The 27,681-nt window shown below is 35.6% G+C and overlaps 1 protein-coding gene across 1 annotated transcript in view; it reads right to left on the reverse strand.

Annotated features, from left to right (window-relative positions):
- Vmp1 (vacuole membrane protein 1) overlaps positions 1–27,681 on the reverse strand; it is a 116,026-nt gene that overhangs the window by 38,910 nt on the left and 49,435 nt on the right. The window contains exon 7 of the mRNA XM_046423136.2: positions 18,845–18,976. Within this exon, the coding sequence (XP_046279092.1) occupies positions 18,845–18,976 (132 nt within the window). The remainder of the gene's footprint in view (positions 1–18,844; positions 18,977–27,681) is intronic.

Raw genomic sequence — 27,681 nt, forward strand, 5'->3', positions numbered from 1 at the left:
ACTCGTCGTGATCCTCCTGCCTCAGCCTCCAGAGCTGCTGGGATTAAAGTCATGCACCACCGTGCCCGGCTCAATTTCTTTCTTTATTTTTATGTGGTCCTGAGATTGAATCCAGTGCCTCACATGTGATAGGCAAGTGCTCTACCACTGAGCCACAACCACAGCCCAAGTAGGGATTTTTTTTGTGGTGCTGGGGATTGAACCCAGGGCCTTAGAACATATAAGTACATCCTACCAAATACATTAAATCATCTCTACATTACTTACAATGCTTAGTATAAAGTTAATGCTATGCAAATACTTGTTATACTGTATTTTAATTTGTGTGTATGTACATGGTGGGGGGAGGCAAGGCTGGGGACTGAATCCAGAATTTCATGGATTCTAGGCAAATATTCCACCACTTAGCTATATCCCCAGTCTGATTTGTACTATTGTTATCAATGCATTATTATATTTTATTGCCTTTTCTTTCCCAAATATTTTTAATTAGTGGTTAGCTAAATCTGGTTGATATGAAATGCTGACTATAGTTAGTAAACTTTATATTACTATCTATAAGATGTTGAATTACAAAATGCACAAATATTTAGCAAGAAATAATGATCAGAACTGAGTTGTGAAACTACTGAAGATGAGAAATTTTAACATCCACCCAATGGTTTTAACAGTTGATGATCAACCATAAAATCAGAGGACAGCATTAGAATTTTTATATATGTATATATCAGATATTAGGGTAAAACAATAATTGTTATAGAATATATAAAATGAATGAATCAGAAAGGAACGGAATTTTTTTTTTTCCTGAAAAATAATTGAGACTTTCTTTTCTGTCTCTTTCTTTCTTTTTTGTAGTACTGGGGACTGAACACAGGCACTGAGCTACATTCCCAATTCTTTAAATTTTGTTTAAATTTTGAGAAAGTATTCTCATATAGTGCAATTTCTTTAAACTAAATTGCACTGTGAAAATCTAGACAGGAGGATCCAGAGTTCTAAGACAGCCTGAGCAATGGCAAGACGCGTAAAATAAAAACTGTATGATCACAAATTTGACACAAGTAAATACTATTTGCTATAGTTTGAATGTCCACTGTAGTAGTTAAAATTTGATTTCCCCATGCAACACAGCTGAGAGAAGGAGCCTTTAAGAGGTGATCAAGGTCATGCAGGTTCTGTCCTCATAAATGGATCAAAGCCACCAGGAGTGGGTCAGTTATAAAAGGAAAGAGTTTGATACCCTTTTTCCTCTCTTCTGTCATATGATGCCTTTCACCATGTTAACATACAGTAAGAAAGCCCTTACCAGATATGGCCCCTACATCTTGGACTTTGCACCATCCAGAACCAAGAGCCAAATAAACTTGTATTGTTTATATTTACCCACTTTGTGGCAGTCTGTTATGGAAGGAGAAAATAGTCTAAAATACTATTTCTTAGAGTATTTTATTTCAGTTACACAAACCCATGGATTCTACAACGTGAGTACAATATATTTTTGTACCATGGTCTATAGTTAAAAAACCCAACACCACCCCAAAGTCACTGACTAAAAGTAATGACCAAAAGTATAATTCATGGTACTTCAAAAGTTATGTGAGAACAGGGCTGGGATGTAGCACCATGGCAGAGTGCTTGCCTATATATGCAGGGCCCTGGGCTTGATCCCTAGCACCACAAGAAATAGATTTAAAAAATAAAAAGAACTGATCAGTATATTTTTTTTTGGGGGGTGGTGGGTGCCAGGGATTGAACCTAGGGGCACTAGGCCACTGAGCCACATCCCCAGCTCTATTTTGTATTTTATTTAGAGACAGGGTCTCACTGAGTTGCTTACGTGTCTTGCCATTGCTCAGGCTGTCTTTGAACTCTGGATCCTCCTGTCTCAGCTTTCTGAGCTGCTGGGATTACAGGTGTGCGCCCCTGTGCCCGGCCTGATCAGTATGTTTTTTTCTCTTAAAAAATATATGAAGGTGAGGCATGTTGGTGCATACCTGCAATCCCTGTGAGTCAGGAGGCTGAGACAGAAGGATTGGCCAGGTTTAGCAACTTAGTGGGATCTTGTTTCAAAATAAAAAAATAAAAAGGTCTGGGTGATATAGCTCAGTGGTAAAGCATTCTGGGTTCAATCCCCAGTATAAAAACCAAGTAATTTATTTTGGACAACACACACCTCAGAATACTGTGCTAAGAAGAAGTCATTAACTATTTCTGCATTAAGATCAGGCTTACAAGGATTTCCGTATGTACAGATGTATTTATTTATTTGTATGTGGGGTGGGGAGTAGGGAATAGTACAAGTATTTTTCAAACTATATAGGTACAACATATATGCAGTATACAAATGTAAAATGTACATCTTGATGGGATTTTACAAAGAATACACCCATGTAACTACCACTGAGATCTAGAGACAATACATGACCCCAGAAACCCCATTGGTAGCATTCCTAGTAATTATTTCTTCCCCCAGAATAACCACTATGATCGACTTGTTACTACAGTTTTAGCTTTTCCTATTTTTGAACTTTATATAAATGGAGTTATATAGTATGTCCTCTTTTATTTATTTATTTTTATGTGGTGCCCAGCCCAGTTTGTCCTCTTTTATGCCTGGCTTCTTATGGCTCAACATCATGTCCAGTTGATTCAAACATACTGCTGCATGTAGCAGTAACCAACCTGTTCTCATTGCTGTATGTTATGCTATTGTATGGATACACCACAACTTATTCTACTGTTGATACACATCAGCATTATTTCCAATTTGGGGCTACTATAAATAATACTGCTATGAATACTGCTGTACAAGTCTTTTGGCACAACTTTCTGGTAGATATAGCCCTGCAAATGGAATGAAATGTGTATGTTTAATAGTAGTGGATATCGGGGTTGTGTTTGTAGCTCAATGGTAGAGTACTTAGCATTCAGCGAGTGCGCCTGGCATGCATGCGGCCCGGGTTCGTTCCTCAGCACCACATAAAAACAAAGATGTTGTGTCTGCTGAAAACTAAAAAATAAATATTAAAATTCTAAAATAAATAGATAAATAAATAGATAAATAAATAAAGGTATTATGTCCAACTACAACTAAAAAATAAATATTCAAGAAAATTAGTGGATATTGCCAATTTTTGAAAGTAATTCTAATCTAAATTACTCTTTTTTTAAAAATTTTTTTTCTAGTTGTAGTTGGACACAATACCCTCACCTTATCTATTTATTCCCATGTGGCACTGAGGATCGAACAAAGGGCCTTGCACGTGCCAAGTGAATGCTCTACCACTGAGCCACAACCCCAGCCCAAATCTAATTACTCTTAATATTGCTTCTGGGGGTTGAGGTTGTGGCTCAGTGGCAGAGTGTTTGCCTTGCACATGTGAGGCACCGGATTTGATCCCCAGCACCACATAAAAATAAACAAACAAAATAAAGATCTTGTGTTCATGTATAACTAAAAACATTTTAAAAAAATATTGCTTCTGTGATGCCAACTGATAATAAATTTCAGTGGAAAAGGATCTAAAAGGGGTTTCCTCTTTTTTAGATGGTTCAAAACAGTGTTTGTGATTGATACACACACACACACACACACACACACACACACACACACACCAGGGATTGGACCCAGGGGCACTTGGCCACTGAGCCACATTCCCAGCCCTATTTTGTATGATTTAGAGACAGGGTCTCACTGAGTTGTTTGGCACCTTGCTTTTTGCTGAGGCTGGCTTTGATCTCAAAATCCTCCTGCCTTAGCCTCCCAAGGGGATTACAAACATGCGCCACCACGCCTGGCTGTTTGTAATAATTAACAGCTTCGTTATGTTAAACATGTGGAAACTGAATAAACCAAAACAATTACATTGGAGAAAAAGAAAAGTTTTATATGTTTTAAATGCTAAGTTTGGTAAAACTACTTTAATAATTTTTTTTTCCTGAAAGTAGAATCACTTTATTTATTTATTTATTTATTTATTTATTTATTTATTGCAGCACTAGAAATTGAACCCAGGGGTATTCTACCACTAAGCTACATCCCTAGCCTATTTTTTTAATTCCTTCCTTCCTTCCTATTTGGTGCTGAGGATCAAACTCAGTGCCACGCGAGTGCTAGGCGAGTGCTCGGCGAGTGCTCTACCACTGAGCCACAACCCTAGCCTCCCTATCTTGTTTTTATCCCTTCAAATTTTGAGATAGGGTCTTACTATATTGCAGAAGCTGGCCTCAAAGTTGTAATCATCCTGCTTCAGTCTTCTCAATCATTAAGATTATAGGCATGTGGTACAGCATCCAGCAAGAATTCTTTTTCAACAGAACCTTTTATTTATTTTTTAAAAATACTAAAAAATGACTATTCCCAGTAGTAGCCATACAAAGTTATACATTTTATTTTTTTAAAAGTAACTTTATTTTTTTTTTAATTTATTTTCTAGTTTTTTTTTCTTAGGTGGACACAATATCTTTAATTTTTATTTTTATGTGGTGCTGAGGATTGAACCCAGTGCTTCATTCATGCTAGGTAAGCACTCTACCACTGAGCCACAACCCCAGCCCACATTTTATCTTTTTTAAAAATATTTTTTTAGGATGTTGATGGACCATTATTTTATTCATTTATTTATATGTGGTGCTGAGAATTGAACCCAGTGCTTCACACATGCTAGGCAAACGCTCTACCACTGAGCTACAACCCCAGTCCAAGGTTATACATTTTAACCAGATTTTCTCAGGCCTTTTTTGGATACCTTTAGTAGTTAATTTTTCTGTCAAACCCTCCTATAAATACCCATCACATAATAGACAGACCCATGGGGAATATAGCTCAGGGCACCTCTCCCTCTGGCCCATGTATTCATTTTTTAAAAATTCTTAATTGTTATATCCATGTATTCATTTTCACAGTCACTAGAATTCTTATTTGGGCCCTGTGGCACATACCTGTGATTTCAATAATTCAGGAGGCTGAGGCAGGAAGATTGCAAGTTGGAGGCCAACCTTAGCAATACAGTGAAACCCTTCAATTTAACAAAACTTGTCTCAAAATAAAAAATAAAAAGGGCTGAGGATGTAGCTCAGTAGTTAAGCATACCTGTGTTTAATCCCTGCTACCAAATAAGCAAACAAATAAAGTAGAATAGAATAAAAAGGGCTGGGGATATAGTTTAGTGTTAAAGTGCCCCTGGGTTCTATCACCTGTGCCAAACAAACAAACAAACAAACAAATGCAATGAAATTCAACTAAATGAATCTGGTAATTAAAATGTGCAAGGTAATAAAAAATCCAAAGATGAGGACATGGTGGTTTGTTCATGAATTCATTTAATAAGTGTTTATGAAGTGCTTACTACACGACAAATGATACCGAAGGAGCAAGATGTACAACACTCAATCAAACTTCATGGAGCTTACACTCTAGTGGAAGGAGACCAACACTAAAATATAAAAAAATAAATCAATTATGACACATTAGAAGTGAAGAGCAGTAAGTAGGAAACAAACCTGGAAAACAGTGGCAAGGAAGATGCAGTTTTAAATAGGATAGTCAGAGAAGGTCTCTCAGAAAAGGTGATTTAAGAAATTTGATCAAGGGTTAGGGATGTAGCTCAGTGATAGCACTTGCCTAGCATGCATAATGTGGCCCTGGTTTTGAGCCCAGCAGAAAGAAAAGGGGGGAGGGAAGAAGAGAGAAAGGAAAAGAAAAGAAAGAAATCTGATCAAAAATTTCAAGGAGGTAAAAAAGTAAATCATGCTGAAAGCCTAGGTGAAGAAAGTTCCAGCAAGATTTCCCTCAAGGGATCAATAACCTAAAGTGGGGATGGGGATGTGCAGTAGGCAAAAAAAGAAGAGGAAAGAGAGAGCGATGATGGATGAAACATACAATGTGGTTGTAAAAGAGAGATCAGAAAACAAAGAAGATGGAAAGTGCTATAGAGAGAAACAGAATATAAAATCTAATAATTATAGTCTTCTATGACATCAAAATGGTACACACAGCATTAATAAATCTTTTAATCTTCATAAGCCAATTTGTTCATCTTTTCTAAAAATTCTGGTAATAATATCTATTTTATCATGAGTGACATGAGAGAAAAGCAATTATGAGACAAATTGCTTAGACTGAAGTTACATTGCTTAGTAAATGTCAAAAGACAATGAATGTCAAAATGACACTCAGTGAAACAAAATATCTTGTCTGAGTTCTCAGAACAATCATGAGCAAAGTTTTGGGAATTAAAACAAGAGGTTTTTGGTTTTAAATAAAAAAAAATTATTTTTGTACTAGTTATTGAACCCAGGGCACTTATCCACTAAGCTATAACCTCAGGCCCTTTTAATTTTAAATTTTAAGTCAGGGTCTCACTAAATTGCTGAGGCTGGCTTTGAACCTGTGATCCTCCTGCCTCAGTCTTCTGTAATGCTGGGATTATAGACCTGTGACACTGCATCCAGATGAAATTACTTTTCTTGAAATGCTGGGTTTTTTTTTGGCACCAGGGATTGAACCCAGGGGTGCTTAACCTATGAATCACATCCCTAGCCCTTTTTATTTTGAAACAGTGTATTGTTAAATTGTCGAGGCTCGCTTTGAGCTTGTGATCCCCTTGTCTTAGCTTCCCAAGTCACTGGGATTATAGGTATGTACCACAACATCCAGCGAAATGTTGGTTCTGAAGTGCCATATTCTTGTTTCAGAAAAGTAAGAAATTGTTTAGTTATTTACAACTGTAATGGTTACCTCACCTTAACTATCATTTTCCCCCTTGGTTCTAGAGATTGAATCCAGGGCAAGTGCTCTGCCACTGAGCCACACCTCTAGCCCCAACAACTAATCTTAAAACTCACATCGCTGGGGCTGGGGATGTGGCTCAAGCAGTAGCGCGCTTGCCTGGCATGCGTGCGGCCCGGGTTCGATCCTCAGCACCACATACAAACAAAAGATGTTGTGTCCACCAAAAGATAAATATTAAAATTCTCTCTCTAACAAACAAACAAAAAACAACAACAAAAAACTCACATCCCTACTACTGCAAATGAAACAATAAAACCTCACTAATAACCCATTAGACATAAAATATTTCTTGTATAGCCTAGAAGGAAAGAAGGGATGAAAGAAAGGGGGTTCCATGCTGGATGTGGTGACACATGCCTGTAATGCCAGCACTTGGGAGGCTGAGGTAGGAGGATGGCAAGTCTGAGCAATTGTGAGACTATCTCAAAAAAAATTAATCTAGAGATATAGCTCAGTGATAAAGTGTGTTCAATTCCAGTACAAGGTAGGGGTGGGGGAAAGGGAGACGAGGAGGAAGAAGAGAAGAGAGATGGTTCCAGGAAGCTTAGTGGGGGTGGTGGGAAGCCACCAGCATTTGTTAACATTTTCATATAAAATGTAGGCAAGTTATTTATTTATTTATTTTGTTACTGGGGATTGAACCACATCCTCAGCCCTTTTTTTTTTTTTTTTTTTTTTTTTTTAATTTTTTATTGTGGGTTGTTCAAAACATTACAAATTTCTTGACATATCATATTCCACACTTTGATTCTAGTGGGTTATGAACTCCCACCTTCACCCCATACACAGATTGCAGATTCACATCAGTTACACATCCATTGATTTACAAATTGCCAGCCCTTTTTAACATTTTATTTAGAGACAGGGTCTCACTGAATTACTAAGTGCCTTGCTAATCTGCTGAGGCTGGCTTTGAACTCACAATTCTCCTGCCTTAGCCTCCTGAGTTGCTGACCTTAACCTTAAATCCTCCTGAGTAGAGGGATTACAGATATGTAGTTTTGTCTTTGGATGAACGCCACGCAGTGTACTGACACAACTATAACAGCTGTGGCATCACTAGGTGATAAAATCTTATGAGACAATTGTTGTATGTTCTGTTTACTAAAGATGAAAATGTCATTATGTGGCACACACCGGTACTACGCTTGTTTGGCATATGTGTGTTAGGGAATGAACCCAGGGTTTCACACATGTTAAGCATATATTCTACCTATACTCCCAGATTAATATCCCTATTTTTGAGAGAACCACTGCATTAATAATGATCATGCCCATTTTCAGAGATCTCTACACTTTAGTTTAAAATCAGGACAGCCATATTTTTACATAAAAGATCCAATACAGGAAATATGGTAACACCTCGGCTAATTAGAAATACAACACCTTTGTAATGGAAAATGAGCATTAATAGTTATTCTGCTGTCCATGTTTTTTCCATTAAACTCTGGTCTAGGACCAGATCACCTGTGAGTATTCTGTAGTTATAAGAGAGAGTAGGTTTGTATTTAATATGCTACCAATTTTCAAACCCATGAGCAAAAACATCGAAGCAGAAATAATCTATTGGTCCAAGTTTCAATGAAAGAGAACTTTTTACAGGCATTTTACAAAAGGTTTTTGAAACATAACTGAATATAGCGCCTTTAAATTAGTTTAACAAAGATAACCTAATGCTTACCCACTGCTTATTTTTTTCATATCTGTAAACAGGGTGTGGAGATGAAAAGAACAAAGCAGACACAAACTGATACTTTAATGTCCAAAGCAAACTAAGAAGAAATCCCTTAAATATGTATTTCTCATTGGGCTTTTTATTGATTGGGCTATATTAACCTCTTACTCTCACTTGAAAAATAGTCTGGTTTCAATTAAAATTGCTTCATCATCAAAACAAATACGCTTCTTCTATTCTGACTTAATCATTGAGAGTTAAGGAGTATGGCTAAAATATAAACAATTTTTAACTTCCATCTTTTTTTTTTTTTTTTTAAACAGCGCTGGGGGAGAACTTCACATGTGCTAGGCAAGTGCTCTACCACTGACCTACACCCCCCAGCCTTCTGTAGTCTTTCTTGTGTGGAATAACTAGCTCAAGATTTTCTAGAACTTTTTTCTTTTCCTATATTTTGTTACAAAAAAAGTAAACAGAATAAAAAAATTTAGGAGGTCTGATATAAATGTTTTCACTGAGTCTATTTATTTATTTACTTAGCCTTTATTTATTTATTTATTTTTATGCGGTCCTGAGGATCAAAACCAGTGCCTCACAAGTGCTAGGCGAGCATTCTACCGCTGAGCCACAACCCCAGACCCGAATTTATTTTTTAAGTAAGCAAGCCTAGCCAAAATTGATAAGGTTACAGAAATGCACACATAAAAACAAATTAATTTGGAAAAATGCACAATTAGCAGATAAATTTCCTGGTAACTACTCATTTAAGCAGCTTGCATTAGATCTTTCTAGTTCAGTTGCTTAATACAATAGGAATGGGTTAAAGAATTAAAAGAACCAGAAAAGGAAAGATTCAAGTCTGAGAGTGGGGTGGCAAGTGAAAAGTTCAGAATAAAGCGAGAGCTTCCTGAGAAAGCACATAAAAAGGAAGCATGGAGAATTCCACTGTAAATCTTGCTAAGTGTGCTGAAAAACAAATTACTGAACATTCTAAGTGCTACCTTTTCTTGCTGAACAAAATGCAAGAAAGTGACCTTTGATACCAAACCTAACTGAACTAATAGTTGAAATATTCTGCAAAAGAATCCATCAAGAGACCACTTAAAATTGCTTAATCTTGATGGTACTTTGTGGTAAAATCGAGCCAGCTTTGAAAGATCTAGCAGGCTGTCTTTTCAAAAACTAAGCGTTATTGGGTGTGGCTGGTTGATTCTAAAAGGAGAAATTACAGTAAACCTTGGTAGCTGTGACAACAGCTTAATGATAAAGCAATGTGTTTAACATGTCTCTAATGTTCATTTTGATAAAATTCATCAGTTTAACTCTATGCAAACAAGCAGAGATCCTGAGAGCAGGAAGCTTTTCTGTGGAACTCCTGACCAAACACAAACCATAGCAGTTACTACAAAGCTTAATGCAAACCCTCTAGAGTCCACGTTGACAAATTCTTTAACAAGCCCTGTGGTTACAGGGAAGCTGGTTTCACTCTGACTCACTCCTGCTCAAACAGTTTACTGGAAATGAAGGGGAGGGGGAATTTTCAGAGAAGTCATGTGATGGCCAGACAAACCACAATCAGCGAAGGTTCAACAGAGTCAAAAACAGGTCCCAGCAACAACTGACACTTAAGAGTGTTCAAATGGCAGTAAGGCATATGAAAATGAGTCCCCTTTGGTTTCAGATCACCCATACCATGAGCTCTTTGATAAATCTGTGTACGTAAAGGAACAGATATTTCAGAGGGGGAAAATCCAGCAAGCATTAACATGGTATAAGCAACTGTAAACACTTCATAAGAAAATGTGCTTAAAAAATAAATAACAAATGAAATATTAAAGCATTTGAGTATATAAATAATCATTATCAAATGCTCTAAACTCAAATGACCAACACACATATTTTATTTTTATCAAAAGAACTTTAATATCTAAATATCTAGATAAAAAGGAGCTAAGAACCCCCATAATTGATGAATTTCTTTTGGTATTATAAATAAGGTAAATAACTTGAAATTTCTGAATAGGATAAGGATCCTATTAAGTTAAATATATATATATATATATTTTTAGTTAAATTTAATACAAACTAGTTGGGGAAAAATTTAAACCTAATCTGGGGATTTACTCTCAATATACAGATTAAGTGGCAAATATTAATTAAATACTATCCTAAACAGAATCTAAAAATGCTCATTTAAAATAAGATTAATTAACAGGCATGGTGGTGCATGCCTGTAATTCCAGAGGTTTGGGAGGTTGAGGAGGAGGATCATGAGTTCAAAGTCAGCCTCAGCAACAGTGAGGCTCTAAGCAACTCAGAGAGACCCTGTCTCTAAATAAAATACAAAATAGGGTTGGGGATGTGGCTCAGTGGCTGAGAGCCCCTGAATTCAATACCTGGTACCCAAAGAAAAGGAAAAAAAAAAAAAAAGATTAATCCCAGAAACTACAAAATGGACTTTGAGGAAATGCTCATCCTAAAATAGTTTATAGACTCATGCCTAATACTCAATAGAAAGGTAAGCTAACCAAAATGAATATGGAGAAGAAGCAGAATTCTTCTAAAGGGTAAAGTTGGAAGAGTTTTAAATTTCTGATTTTAACTTCTAATTCTGATAGCAATAATAAGAAACAGTAAATTTCACACAGCAACCTAACACTATGAGAAAACAATAGAAGTAGCAAGTAATTTGGACAGATGGCATTTGGCAGTCAGATAACAATCTTATTCAAAAACACTCTCCCAATTAAGTATGTACAACATTCCTACTCTATTGTGTTAGCTTTAAATTTAAAAATTCCACAACCACCCTCAGATTCCCATTCCATCAGTAATATTGGCTGCACTAATCTTTTAAATAAGTTACTGTATTTTTCAAAGTCCTAATGTGTCTTTAATTTTTCCTTTTTCTTTGGTTATGCAGTTCACAGAAAAAACAAATTTACCACAAGAATCTTCATTTGTTTTCTGTCTCTCTCTCTCTCTCTTTTTTTTTTTTGGATGATGCTGGTGATTAAACCCAGGGTCTGGTGCATACTTACATATTCTACCACTGAGCTATACCCTACATCCGTACTTTTTCCTGAAGTATGATATTTGTTTTACTCGATGTGAACTAAAATTTGCAAGTCATTTAACTTGATGTCTTTTTTTTTGAGTGGGGTGGTTTCATGGGGATTGAACCCAGGGGCCTTGCTATCCTGAACTATATCCCTCTTTTGAAAAGACAGAGTCTAAGTAAATTGCTCAGGTCCTCCCTAAATTGCTGGGGTTGGTCTCAAATTCGTGATCCTCCAAAGAGCTGTGATTACATGCCTGTGTTGCCATCCCCAGGATAAGCAGAGGTGTTTTCAGAAATGTACTTTTGTTACTTTATGTAGGAAAAGATTGGGGAGAAAATTAGTAAAGAGTAGAACAATTAGGAAATCACTAGAAATGTTCAAATAAGGGCTGACAAAGGTTTGAACCAGTAGCATAGAAGAAAAGGAGAGGGTGACAATGATGAAGACACCACAGAGGCAGAATCAACAGACCCTGAAAAATGACCAGATATAGGAGGCAAGCAGAGAAATTAGATGACTTGAATTTTATTTATTTATTTTGGTGTAGAGGATTAAAACTAAAGACAACTCAAATTTAACTGCAAGTAATAGTGAGGATGGTGAGACCATTAACAGAATTTAGGAACAAAGGAGAAAAAGATCACAAAGAGAACAACCAAACCTTGTATGAAATATCCACAAAGCACATAGATAGCTATCTAGACCTAACTTTTATAAATGATACTGGAATTGCTCAAGGACATAGGAAGCTACATTTATTAATGCCTACCTCCCACAGAGGTAGGCATCATTTCATTAGATAATGAAAAATGATACAAAGCCAAGAGCAAAAGGAAGTCAGTTTAGTGGAAAAATACTGCAACATCTTAATAAAGTACACATGAAAAATAAATCAGGTAGCATAAAGAATCAGAACACAAATGAATGTTTTAGTCATTATTTTTTTTCTCTCAAAGCATCTATAGTATAAAATTCAACCATTAGTAAAAGTGGAATTTAAGCAAAAAATAGCCTTAAATTTGTTACTTAATAACACTTTCTTATAAAATCACATGCACCCTTTAACCTACTTAGAGAACACATGGCAAAGAAATCAGGGCCAAGGTTTTTTTTTTTTTTTCCTCCTTTCCCTGCTGATAACCTTATGCTACTAAAGAGATTTACCTTAAAGTAATAACACATTTTTCTAACAAGATTATTCTTAGGCAATCTTTAAATAACTACTCATACTCATTTTACTTAATTTACTGTTTTTAGTTAGTTGAACCAACTCATCCATATTTTATTGCTCCTATTAAATTGGAAGTTTTACAAAAGAGAGTCTGGCACAGTGGACAAGGGACTGAATCTTTAAGTTTATGATGTTGGAATGAAGAAAAAAATCAAAACATTTTTATCTAAAAAGTAAAACTGAATAAAACACACAAAATAAATGACATGGAAAACACACTGGGAATTAGAAAAAACTAATGGCAAAATGTGACAAAGGGCATCTCCTTAGTTATATCAATCAGTAAGAAAAAAGTATACTAAATATAAATCATGGATACATGAACCAATAAAATGAAATTTTTACTTTCTCCTTTTTGTTCATGTTAGTCAAGAGTTTTATTGTAATAAATAAAATTGTAATGAAAAGTTCAAAATATTTGATGATATGGAAAAATATTCATATAGTATGTTTTTGATACTGAGGATTGAATCCACGGGCACTTAACCACTGAGAGCCATGCCCAACCCTTTTCATACTTTTAAAATTTTTAATTAACTTACTAAATTGCTCAGCCTTTCCTCAAATTTGCGATCCTTTTGCTTTCACCTCCTGAGTTACTGGGACTAATATCATATCTGACCACAGTATGTTTTTATATTCAAACCAAGTGACAAAACATAAATAGAACATGATTTTACTTGTATGGATATAATATCCATAGAAAAAGACTGAAAGGCAACTACCCCAATATTTTACACTGAGCTCTGTACCTTCCTTATGAGAATTGAATATATAAATAAACCTCTTAAATTTTTATAAATTTATGTGCATAGTAAAAACCTTAGAAATAAAAACATGAATGTATAACAGTAGTGAATACAATGGCGATATAATGTATCTTACTTGGATATAGTAAATAATCCACAGTGTTAAAAAAGAATAAACAAAAAGAAAACAGTTTTCTTTGACAAACCACCCCAAGGAACTCTTCACTGAATAATGAATTACAACTTCAGTACTCTCAGATAACTCTCTTCCACCCTTTCCACTACAAAGCATAAAAGAAATAAATAAAAATTAAAAATCCCACATAAGGGCTGAAGTTGTGGCTCAGCGGTAGAGCGCTTGCCTAGCACATGCAAGGCACTGGGTTTGATCCTCAGCACCACATAAAAATAAATAAATAAAATAAATGAGGTGCCCCCCCCCCCAAAAAAAAAAAAATCCCAGCTACACCTTTGCCTAAAGCTGGAAGAAAGAATATAGGAAAAATTATATATTAACATGCACTGAAATTTACCATAAGTCACAAAATTGATGGAATCTGGTTGAAAGAAGCATGAATAGAAAAAAAAAGTCAAATCAAATCAAATATAGAAGAAACAAATTTCAACTAGTTCTGCATTTTTTATTGCATTAACTTGGATGAAAATATCGCTAAACTGCAGTATGGTGCATTGTACTGATCTTAAAAGTCAGAAATCTGGGTTGGTTTTGACTCTGAAATTGACTACCAGTGTTCCCTGAGTGTTTCCTTATTCAAATTAGGGAAAACCCTATACTGGTGTATACCAGTAGTTCCAGCTTCTAGGGAGGCTAAGGCAAGAGGATCACTGGAGTGTACAGCCTGAGTGGTACAATGAGACCCTGTCTCAACTTAAAAAAAAAAAAAAATCAGAAAGACAGAGAAAAAAAAAAAACAGGGATAATACCTTTTACTTCACATTTGTTTTAAGTTAATTCATTCAAGTGTTTTTTTTTTGTTGTTGTTGTTTTCCTGATACTGATATTGAACCCAGGGATGCTTTACCACTGAATTACATCCCCAGTCCTTTTTAGTTTTTATTTTGAGACAATGTCTTGCTAACAAGTTGCTTAGTGCTTTGTTAAGTTGCTGAGACTGGTCTCAAACTTGTGAACTTGTGATCCTCCTGTTTCAGTCTCCTAAGTTACTGGGATTACAGGTGTTCACAAGCATGTCTGGCTTCTTTTCTTTTTTATCCTACTGTTTTATTTAATTATTTCTAGTTTGTCTATTAGTTGAGACTATATATAATTGCACTTGGGGGTAAAAATTTTAAAGAAAATGTTTGTAAAGAGTATATGATTTCTGATTTTAAGGATGAAGCAATGAAACAATGTGTATATCATACTTACTGGATTTTTTTTTTTTTTTGAATGGAGATTAAACCCAAAGACACTTTACCACTGAGTACATCCCTATCCCTTTTTTATTTTGAGACAGGGTCTCACTAAGTTGCTTAGAGCCTTGCTGTGTTGCTGAGGCTAGCTCTGAATTTATGATCCTCTTGCCTCAACGTTCCAAGCCACTGGGATTACAGGTTTGCACCACTATGCCTAGTTGTTTTTCAGTATAAGCAATATGAAATTAGGGAATAAAATGTATAGTTTATCCTAAAATAGTGGTTATAATTATTGGCCTTATAGAATAAAAACAGCCAACATTCATAACCATTAGAAGTACTATGTGAAGTCTACTTTCTGTGACTCAAAACAGATGAATTTGAATTACAGAAGATTCAGTCAAAAAGTAAAAATAATCAGAACCGGGGCTGGGGATGTGGCTCAAGCGGTAGCGCGCTCTCCTGGCATGCATGCGGCCCGGGTTCGATCCTCAGCACCACATACAAAACAAAGATGTTGTGTCCGCCGAAAACTAAAAAATAAATATTAAAAATTCTCTCTCTCTCTCTCCCCCCTCCCTCTCTCACTCTATCTTTAAAAAAAAAAAATAATAATAATCAGAACCATAAAAGAGGAATTAGAGAAAAAAATTATAACTATAACATTGGATACATAAAAACTACGTGAAGAAATGGTCAAAATCTTAAAGAGTTCAAACTGTATGAATAAGACAAGTATGATTTACTTCATCAAATTCCAGAAGATCTGAGTTTTTAGATTTGAGCTTTTAGATGGCAATAAGCTTATGGGATACATTATTTATAATCCCTAAATAAAAAAAAAAAAAAACTGCAAAGAATGGAATGAGTCATCTAGTCTGATGTTCTAGCCAATGTAAGGAGTGCTATGGATGGGATCTTTGAAAGATATTACATAGAGACAAGGCACTCATTACACATCTGTGAGCAATATGAATGGGTGTTCTTGTTTTAAACCACTAAATATTAGGGTGATCTGTTACTCAGCAACAGATAACTAATAATAAGACATCCTTGTATCTTAAAAATAACACCAAAATGTAGAAAACAAAAATAAGAACTAAACTAAAAATATTAATAAACAAATATTATTAAAAGAGGACAGGGACAGATGAAAGAAAATACTATACTTGAGAGGCTACAGTGGAGGATACTGCAGAGAAGTCAAATAATATCCCCCCAAAAGCCCTAAAAAGGCTCTTCAGCAGAACTACAGAAAGGGTGGGGCAGGGCTGAAAACAAGGAGGTTGTATAAGGAGTAGACTCAGAGGTCTCACCTCTACTTAGTACAGCCAGGCCACCTTTTCTGTCAGCCCCTTAGATGACATCAAATACAGTCTCTAGGCAAAGTGAACAAGAGGGTCTAGGCTCAGGATATATCTGTGCTTGAGTTTGTGTAGGTAGCCAGAGACTGAACACAAAGTGGATTAAGTGAAAGTCTACACATAAATGGAGATCTCTAACCACTGTTCACCAGCCTAGCATTAGAATACCAGCAGCAAGGCTTATAGTCCCCAGGCAAGACACTGAAGAATATGTTATTGGAGAACTTGAACTATTCCAAAGGAGAGATCAATATATATACTGATAGAGTATATGGAGGTTCTGCATAAATAAGCCAGCCTGCGATCCATTGTTAAGATAAGGGAGACCTAATACCTTCACACTTGGTTTCCACATAATTTTCATTCAGTTTTTAATGTGTCTTATTCTTTTATGTAGATGGACAAGTATGTATCAACTCCAAACAGAACAAACAGAAAAGCCAATGCCTGGAGCAATAGGAAACTTGAAGAAACTGAAAAACCTTTAAAAAGATGAGATAAAATTTCCTTGGAAATACATGCTATATGTAATAGCTGAACAATGTTTCAATATAAGACCTAGAAGATATACTTGAGGGGATATTATAGAAAGTAAAACAAACTGGCTTGTAATGCCAGCTACTTAGGAGGCTGACCCAGAAGACCCCAAGTTCTTAGCAACTAGCAAGATCCTTCCTTAAAAGAAAATATTAAAAAAGGGCTGGGGAGGTAGCTCTGTGGTAGAGCACCACTAAGTTCAATCCCCAGTATCACAAGGGGAGAAAAAAAAGAAAGAAAGAAAAGGAAGGAAGAGAGATTGACCAAGATACATATTAGGAGCAGAGAGATTAAAAAAAAAAAAAAAAAAAAGTTAAAAGGATGAGTATAGGAGGCAACACCAGGAAGCAAAACTCAAGAAAAAATTTAAGAACATTTTCTAAAACTAATAAATTCTACTTTTAGTTTTCTGAGCATCTAGCAGAATAAATTTAAATAAGGCCTATAATGATAATGAATCTAAAAGCTTTTACTGAGAAAATACCAAAACAAAAATAGACTGTCTCTAAAGAGGTCTGAGAAGGGCATTAACCCTCTCTATAATGGGGCTGGGGTTGTGGCTCGGTGGTAGAGCGCTTGCCTAGCATGTGTGAGGCACTGGGTTCAATTCTCAGCACCATGTAAACAAATTAAATAAACCCTCTCAATATCAATAGAATAAGCTTGAAGACAAGTGAATAATGCATTCTAAATTTGAAGTTCATAAAGTTATTTTCAATCTGGAGTCCAAAATTCAGTTAATCATTTAAGAGTGAATGAAGAACACACTTGTTCAGATATATGGTCTCACACTTTCTATTTATTTACCTTTTCTCAGGAAGCTACTGCAAAGTATGTTCAACCAAAATGAGAGAGAAAATCAAGAAAAAAGGACCTTCAAACCAATAAAGGAGCAACTGTGAAGAAGGCCAAAAGAAAAGGAGTGGAGCATGGAAGGCTTCAGTGTAATGATCCCACACACAAAATGTGTGTGTGTGTGTGTGTGTATAAGTTTATAAGCTACAAAGTGGGAAGTGATATCAAGAGGTGTTTTTTCAGAGCTGGTGTGAGAGAAGAAAAACCAGAGATTTAAAGAAATCCTGTAAATAAGTTGGGTACAGTGGTGCATGCCTGTAATCCCAGCGGCTGAGGAGGCTGAGGCCAGTTCAGGACGATGGCCAGTTCAAAGCCAGCAAAAGCGTGGTGCTAAGCAACTCAGTGAAACCCTCTCTAAAATACAAAGTATGGCCAGGGATGTGGTTCAGTGGCCTAGTACCCCTAAGTTCAATCCCCAGTACTCCCCACCTCCCCCAAAAAAGAAATCATGTAAATGAAAAACAACGACAAGAAAAACCATATTATTTCCCAAAGAACAAAGTCTACATTACTTTTTAAGGTCATTCCTAAAGATTAATTTAACAGTGTTCTTAGGGATAATAACTTAACAATGCTCTTCGAAGAATAAAATAACTGTGTACTACTGAGATATATGTTGATACACAGATTGTAATCAGATTAAAAAAAAAATCTCAGCCTGCCAGGCATGCTGGTGCACAACTGTAATCCCAGCAATCTGGGAGGCTGAGGCAGGAGGATTCCAAGCTTGAGGGACCAATTTAGTGAGATCTTGTCTTAAAACAACAACAACAAAAAAGTGGACTGGAGATGTAGTACAGTACTAGTCTAGCATGCATGAGGCTCTGGGTTCAATTCCCAACACACCATAAACACACACACACACACACACACACAATCAGAAGTTCTGTTTTTGGCTTAAAGCCTGGTCTACCTATTTTGTACCCTACATACTCAGTCTGTTTCTCTGTCTCTCTTTCTCTGCATTACTGGGGATCAGACCTTGCACCTCACACAAGCGCTTGATGTCTGAAGTACACCTCCAGCTCCCTTATCATTTTTACTTTTCAGCTTTTCTGAATATTCTATCCCAAGTCATATTTTATTTTGTTTTTACTTTGGCAGTTTTCTTCCTTAGAGTAACTACTAACGATTTTACCTTAATGATAATCTCTTTAGGGATTAGAAGAGTGTTCTATTTTTTCCCCACTGTTCTTACTTGTGCAGTCTCTGCATGTTCCAGCATCTCTTCAAATTCCTGATACTCTTCATCATCTGGTTCAGCACCTGAGAGGCGAGCTGCCCTTGCCATGAAATATGGAGGCAGTTCTCCAATTGCTGTGCCAATACCCTAGATGAAAAACCAAAATACTTATAGTGAGGTTTTGTTTTTAACACAGTGATGGTTAACAGATCAAATTTACACTTTTCTGTATTACCAAAAGCATTTGGAGATGCAACGTATTGGGGGAAGCAAAGGATAAGAATTTGAATCCTGCCCAATTTTGACTACATGAAACTCTCAGACAATTCCTGGCACAGTATAGACAGGAATTTAGCATCTCTCTTTAGGTTCTGTTATTTTTCTCAGTCTTTCCCCCATTTTGAAATATTCAAATGATCTCGTAGTAAGAATTCACTAGCAGAGCTGTCTCATCAATATTCTCTATGAAATCTGGCATTTTAGATGTTACTTTAAAAACAATACAAGTGTGTGTGTGTGTGTATGTGTTGAGTTAAAACTTTAGTGGTCAGGACGATCCTTGAAAACTCAACTAATTAGGATAGATAGATAAACTTTCACTAAAGAAAAATGTTAAATTTCTCACAACATTGAATGACTCATGTTTCAGTTACTTCATAGATATTTGTTTTCAAAGAGAATTTTTTTTCCTAATTAATTTAGGGCATAAGGACAAAAACAAAGTTTAATGAACCTGGAATTTGGTTTAAACATAAAAGGCTTAAATATAGGATAGGTCGAAATCCAACAGGCGCATAGTCTCTAGGGAAAGTTCTCAACTTTGAGACAGACTGACATCATTCTCTTCTACTCTGAGACACAGTGAATGAAAAAACTTTGCTAGTTCTTGCAAGCAATTTTAACTCTTTCAGTTTGCTGTGCCCTGTGGCTCTACCTCCAAAGGCCCTAAAATCAGTCCTTAAGGGATGTTATCAAATTCAAACATTATGTGTTCTCAATGTGTAGAATAAACAGTCACTAAAAGTACTTTTTTAACATTTGAAACAGTTCTGGAAAATGCTAGAGAACCAACTTACTTTAAAAATTGTTATATAAGGGGAATGAATCAATTATCTTTTCTTTCCTATATGAACTAAATCTTGGATAATCAAACTAGTGATGAGGAAAAGTCTCTCTATAAAAGTATTTTAAGGTGGACACAGTGCTGCTTGCCTGTAATTCCTGCTACTTGAAGACTGAAGTGGGAGGATTCTTTGAGTCCAGGAGTTTGAGGTCAGCCTGCATGGCATAGCAAGACTCTACCTGCTGCCTCCCCCACCCCCCAAAAAAATACAAAACCAAAAACACCCCCCAAAACAAAAATAGCATTCTAGCTAATAACAAAAGAAAAAAATGATGTAATTGGAATACCACTATTTTGTAACATATAAAGCAATGGACTTATATAATAACAGATTATCACAAAAAAGACATTATTGCACCTTGTGACATAAATACATAAAGGCTAAGAAATGTATTCCTGTCAAAAACAATAAACAAAGCTTCAAGCCTCTATGACTCACAGGAAACACAGGGAACAGAGGAACATGTTTAAGATACTACTACTAACTACTTCTAGTAGTGATTGTGTTTTTTAAGCACTAAGTCTAATATATTCACACACATAATGTAATATGACATGTAGGATTTGCTTCAAGATAATTGAGAAGTGAGGACAGAGAGATAAAATAATATTAGCTATAAGTTAATATGAGTTGAAGTGGCGTGAAAGTACATTAAATTCATTTATAATTATCTGCACATTTGAGGAAGTTTCACATAATAAAAAGTAGGAAGAAAAGTACATTACAATATTTTATTTACAACATGAACTTTTCTTAAGTTCAAATGTAAAGTTTAAATGTGAAGTCAAATGTTCAACATTTCTGAAAGCAATCATATGATTCAAACTCATGACAAATTTCCTTAAAGTCAAAAAGGAAGTAATGTAATTGATTAACATGAAATCAAGAGCTATATACTCTTACTGGACCATAGTTATGGTTACATCCTAATTTAATTCTGTTCATGCTTCTCCATATTAACAAGAAAACAAGAATGGTGACCATGTAGATATTCTATTTTTATATGTATAAGGGAACACAATTATCCAGGCAGGTTTCCAAAAACACACTACATACTACACTCAGAAATTTAGTCAGTTATTGCAAATCAGACACTGAAGTTTCATGATTTCAGAATTCTTACAAAACAAATTCATAATTCTTTATAAATATTCAAATATAGGAGTCTGGGAATGCTCAGTAGTGGAGTGCTGGGTTCTAACCCCCGCACAACAAGGGAAAAAAAAAAATCAAATACTGAATATTCTGGATTTGATCCCCAGGACTAGAGGGGTATAGGGGGGAAAAAGATAGAGACAGAGAGAAAGGAAAAACTAAATATAGAATATTTGTATAAAACACAAATATAAATCTCTATATTTGTTTACATACAGAGCAAAAATCACAGGACATTAAAATTTGTTAATCTATGTTTAATTAAGGGGAGAAATGAGTTTCTTAATTAAAGAACCTCTATTAAAAAGCCTCTCCTACTGCTCAAGGCCCTAGGTTCAATCCCTAGCACCACACACACACACAAAAAAAAAAAAAAAAAAAAAGAGAGAGAGAAAGAAAGAAAGAAAGAAAAAGCCTCTCCTACATACCATTTTATTACCCTAGATCTGATTATGGAACTAGAAAAGAGTTAATATGCATAAAACATACAATCCAAGTAATAAACACAGCATCTCCATGGAATGCTAATTTATTCAAAGATTTGGGGAATGAGAAAATTTGAAGTTTTTGTACTTCTTTTGGTATCAGGGATTAAACCCAGGAATGCTTAACCCCTGAGTCACATCCACAGCCCTTTATTTTTTATTTATTTAATTTTGGTACCAGGAATTGAACTCAGGGGCACTTGGCCACTGAACTACATCTCCCCAGACATATTCTGTATTTTATTTAGAGACAGGGTCTTACTGAGTTGCTTAGTGTCTTGCTTTTTGTTGAGATGGGCTTTGAACTTGCAATCCTCCTGCCTCAGCCTTTCTGAGTTGCTGGGATTACAGGTGTGCACCACCGTGCCTGGCAGTTCTTATGCTTTTAAGTTTTGCCAAGTGAATTCACAAAAAAAATGGCAGCATTATGCTTTTATACTGGGAAATGTTAAGTTTCATGGTGAAAAATCATGGTGAGAACAGAACTTCTCAGAAACTATAGTTTTGTATTATCTGTATGTTCATATTCTATTATTATCATTTTTCTTTTAAATCTTAAGTATAAACATGAATTACAGATTAAATAGGCAAAGGTTTGGAAGGTAACCTTAAAACAACCAAGAAATTCAAGGCTTTTACAGTAGTGCTTTTTTTTGTTGTTGTTGTTGTTGCTGTTCTAGGGATTGAATCCAGGAGTGCTAAATCACTGAGCTACATCTCCAGAGCCCTTTTTATTTTGAGACAGGGTTTAAAAGCAACTTTGAAAAGCAATGCTAATAAAATTTCAAAAAACAAAACAAAACAAAACAAAACAAACAAACAAACAAACAAAAAACAAATGAAATTTGTGCTGGGTGTAGTATGTACACCTGTAATCCCAGCTCCTGGAAAGGCTGAGGCAGGAGTTAAATTCAAGGACAATCTGGGCAACTTGGCCAGACCCTGACTCAAGGTAAAGGACTGGGAATATAGCTCAGTGATAGTGTGCTTGCCTGGCACATTCGAAACTCTGGGTTAGATCCCTAGTACCTCAAAACAAAACAAAACAAAACAGAGGAAAAAAAGATGGGGGGTGGGAAGAAACACTGCTTGCAACTTCCATTGAGGTCAGTTTTCCAATAAGAAATGAATGAAATGAAAATGGAATGAAATCCAAAAAATGTTGTAACATTGATGAAACTTGAAAATATTATGATAAGAGTAATAAGTCAAATATAAAATGATAAATATTATATGATTTCTCTTATATGAACTATATAGAAAAGGCAAATTCATAGAGGCAGAATGTAGAACAGAAGTTACCAAGGGTCAGAAAAGAAGAGGGAATGAGGAGTTACTGTTTAATGGGTACAGAGTTTTTGTTTCAGATGAAAAAACAAAAACAAAAACCAGTTCTGAAGGGTCCGATGTAGATCAATGGTAGAGTGGCTGCCTAGAGTACATGAGATTCTGGGTTTGACTCCCAGCACTATTCACATGCAAAAATAGTTTTGCAAATGGAAATGGATATTGATGACGGTTATACATCACTGTAAATTATTCAATGCCACTGAATTATACACTTATAAATGGTAAACTTTGGGCTGAGGATATAGCTGAGTGATAAAAGCATTTGCCTAGCATGCATGAGGCCCTAGGTTTGATCCTTGGTACCACTAAAAATAAACAAAAAATTAAAAATAAATAAATGAATGTAGACTTTCTAATGCATATTTTATAATACTGTAAAAAGCCCACATTAATTTTTAAAAAAAGACCTAAAAAGGTAATGCTATCTAAAAGTCACCACATATGCTCTTCTTTCCCCTTCCCCACTGCTACCACCAACCTCATGTCCTCCTCCCTTTTACTCATTAGTCTTAGATCTTAATTGAAACATGGTTTCTTCATGGAAATCTTCCCTGATCTCAAATGAGGGCAAATTCTAGCATTAATGGGACAAAATCTAATATTATATTATCTACTATATGAGTTATTTTTCATTGCAGTTTTCATAGTTTATACTTACATACTCATTTTTCCATGATGATTATCTCCCCTACTAGAAGGTAAAGCTCAACGAGGGTAGACACTTTGCTCACCCAGAATCCCCAGTGCTTAGATATTTAATCACTATTCTTGGAATTCATGAATGAAAAACAAATTTGAGAAGGCTTGAATTGGTTAAATAACCAAATTATATAAGACTGAAACAATGCTACTGTACATTCCTGCTATCCCAGCTACTTGGGGGATAGAGGCAAGAGGATTGCAAGTCTCAGAAACTTAATAAGACCTTATTTTTTTTTTGGCGGGGGGGTGGGTACTGGGGATTGAACCCGGGAGCACTCAACTACTGAGCCATATCCCCAGCCCTATTTTGTATTTTATTTAGAGAAAGGGTCTCACTGAGTTGCTCAGTGCCTTGCCATTGCTGAGGCTGGTTTTCAACTCATGATCTTCCTGCCTCAGCCACCCAAATTGCTGGGATTACAGGAATGCACCACCGTGCCCAGCAAGTAAAGTAAAAATTAAAAATAGGGCCAGGGATGTAGCTTATTGTAGAGCACTTACCTACTATTCAAGAGGCCCTGAATCAATCCCAGTACCACAAGAAAACAAAACAAAACAAAACGCTGTTATAGTTTAAATCTGGAATATCCTCCAACCGTTCGTAAATTGAAGGACGGTCCCCAGCTTGGGGCTATTAGGCAGTGGTGGAGCTAGTAGGAGGTCTTAGGTTGTTGGGGGCATACCCTCAAGGTGGATTGGAGAACCCTGCTTTCTTCTTTATTTTTCTGATTCTTAGCTACCAAGAGGTAAACAGTTTACTACCTGCATTCTGTGCTTGACATACTGCCTTACTATAGGCTCAAAAGAAATGAGGCCAGCTGATCATGGATTGATACTTGCAAAATTATGAACCAAAATAAAAATCTCAGGTATTTGTTATGCAACCTGATGAAGGTATCCTATCAATTAAAAATGTCAAATTAGTTGGGCACAGTAGCACATGCCTGTAATCCCAGCTGCTCATGAAGCTGAGGCCCTATGCAACTTTTCAAGGCCCTGTCTCAAAATAAAAAATAAAAGAAGGGCTGGGAATGCGACTTAGTGGTTAAGCTTGGGTTTAACTGCTGGTATCAAAAGAAGAAAAAAAAAAATCAAACAATAAGGTCTATGTGCTCTGAGGCCTATATAAATTGAAATTTAGGTTGAGTTTCTTTATTTTATAATTGGAAATACTATGTATGTTAGTGATTTTACTGGTTCGATATGTTTTTATTGATAGTGAAGTCTATGAGGATATTCTAATTTGCAAAGTACAAATTAGATAAAAATTTCAAGCGAGATATCATTTTTTTAAAACTAAGCAAGCTATTTCCATTGGCTGGGGGAGGGGGAGGCGGGCATACAGGATTGTGGACACAAACGGGATCAAAAGTATTACAGAGTAGAATATAAGAATCAAGGCCACTACACACCTTAAATCAGGTTTTTCCAACCTCAGTACTGCTGGTCTTTTAAAAGTGCCATTAAAAACATATAATTCACTGGCATTTATTATATTCACAATGCTGTATAATCATCACTACATCTAATACTTTTCATCAAATAAAGCTCTACCCATTCAGCATTAATTTCTCATTCCTCACACCCTAACAACTTTTACTTTTCTATTTATGATTTTGCTTCTTCTAGATATTTCAAGTAAGTGGAGTAATACAATATTTCCCTTTATATGTCTGGCTTATTTCAGTTAATGTAATGTTTTCAATGTTTATTCGTTTTGTAGTGCTTATCAGAAAAATTTCTATTCCTTTTCATGGTTGAATAATATTCCATTGTATGTATATGCCTTATTTTGTTTATCTTTTCATCTGTTGAGGAACACTGAGTGGTTTCCACATTTTTGCTACTGTGATAATGCTCCTGAACATCGAAGTACAAGTGTCTGTTTGACTCCATGTTCTCATTTCTTTTCAGTATTTATGTAGGTGTGGAATTCAAAGAGGGTCATTCGACCATTCTATATTTAACTATTTGAAAAACTGCCAATTCATAGCAACTGAGCCACTTTTTATTCCCACAATCAATTTACTAGGGTTCTAATTTCTCCATGTTTTCACCAACAGTTATTTTTCACTTTATTATTTGTAGTAATAGACATCTTAATGCACATGAAGGGGTATCTACTATGGTTTGGATTTGCTTTCTCTAATAATTCATGATGTTGAGCATCTTCAAATGTGCTTATGGGCCATTTGTTTATCTTTGGATAAATATGTGTTCAAGTCCTTTGCTCAAATTTCTTTGAGGTGGGAGTGGGGGAGAATGCTGAGGACTAAACCCAGGGCCTCATGCATGAACAGTAAGCACTCTACCATTGAGCTACACTCCCAACACTCTCTTTTAGTTGGGTTGTCTTTTTTTGTTGTTGAACTGTACGAGTTATTTAAATATTTTTGGATTATTAAATGCTTATCAGATCTACGATTAGTAAACATTTCCCCTATTTTGTAGGTTGCCTTTTCATTCTATTGTTATTATCTTTTGATGACATGAAATTTGAAGAACTCCAACTGAGAATTATTATCTTTTTGCCTGTGCTTTTGCTGTCATATATGAGAAAGCCACTGCCAAATCCACCATCATGCAAATATGTTCCTTTTTTCTCCTAAGAGTTTTATTGTTTTAGATGTTTTGATGCATTTTGAGCTAACTCATATATATCATGTAAGATAAGGGTCTAACTTCATTCTTTTGCATGTATTTAGTTTTTCTAGCAGTATTTGTTGGGAAGACTGTCCCTACGAATGCTGAGAATAATAGGGACCAATTAAAATGTAAGTTGATGTATGCTATATGTTTATACAACAAAAAACAGTTCTAAAGGAAAAAAGAAGAGCAAATAAACATTAGATAACTTGCTCAGTATTTACTGAATTTCTCTATTATGTGCAAAGCTGAATGCTGACTGCTCTAAGGGCAATAAAATTAAAGTACAGTCTATATTTCTTAGGAGTCTAAATTTTTTGATGGAGAACAGTAAGCCACTATATTAGGTTAAACTAAGGCATGCATGAAGCCAGGACAAATAAACGCTACAGACAATATGTGTTATGGAAGTTTTAAGGAGGCAGTTATTACTGCCAGCCTGGATGGAAGTTTTTCTCTTAGCATTAGTGTTAATCTAGCCACATAAATAATTTTTGAAAGAATAAAACTACAATATTAACAAAATTTAAAAACTGAGGTTTATATACACAGCCCCATTTCTAACATGTTCCAAGTATCTTCCGTTATTTTAATAGTAATTTTCATTAAAAGACAAATGTTAATAAATTTATAAAACATGCAACTACTATAATGAATTTGTTTATAAAAGTGTTTATAAAAGAGTAACAGGAAACACTATAATTTTTCTTGTCTTTCACATTCAAGAAATTCAATGTATGGCATTTCCTTCATAATTCTTTTAAATAAAAACATAATTGATAACATTTAACTGTGTTTTAAAACTCTGCCTCTTCATTGGGTGCAGTGGCACATGACTTGGGAGGTTGACACAGGAGGATTGCAAGTTTGAGGCCAGCCTGGGTAATTTACCAAGAGCCTGTTTCAAATTTTTTAAAAAAGGGCTGAAATGTAGTCTGGGTTTAATCCTCAGTACTGCAAACAAACAAAAACCACCACCACTACCACCATAAAACTTCCGAAACTCTGCCCTTATAAGGGCATGGTATTCATGGTCATTTTAATAAGATTTTTTTTGGTGGGGGGGTACTGGAGATTGAACCCAGGAATGCTTTACCACTGAGCTACATCCACAGCACTTTTTATTTATTTTTTTTGGTGGTGCTGGGGATTGAACCCAGGGCCTTGTGCATACGAGGCAAACACTCTATTGACTGAGCTATATCCCCAGCCCCTTTTTATTTTTTACTTTGAGACATGGTCCCACTAAGTTGCTTCGGGCCTGGCTAAATTGCTGAGCTTGGCCTTTAAATCACAATAAGCCTCTGCTTCCTGAGTCACTTGGGATTACTGAGATTAAGGGCCTGGGCCACTATGCTCTGCAATGAGTTAAGATTTCTTATTTATAGCC

Source organism: Marmota monax, unplaced genomic scaffold (genome assembly GCF_021218885.2).
Source record: "Marmota monax isolate L192 unplaced genomic scaffold, Marmota_monax_Labrador192_F-V1.1 WCK01_AAM20220418_F8-fsc00171, whole genome shotgun sequence".
In the NCBI taxonomy this organism is placed as follows: Eukaryota; Metazoa; Chordata; class Mammalia; order Rodentia; family Sciuridae; genus Marmota; species Marmota monax.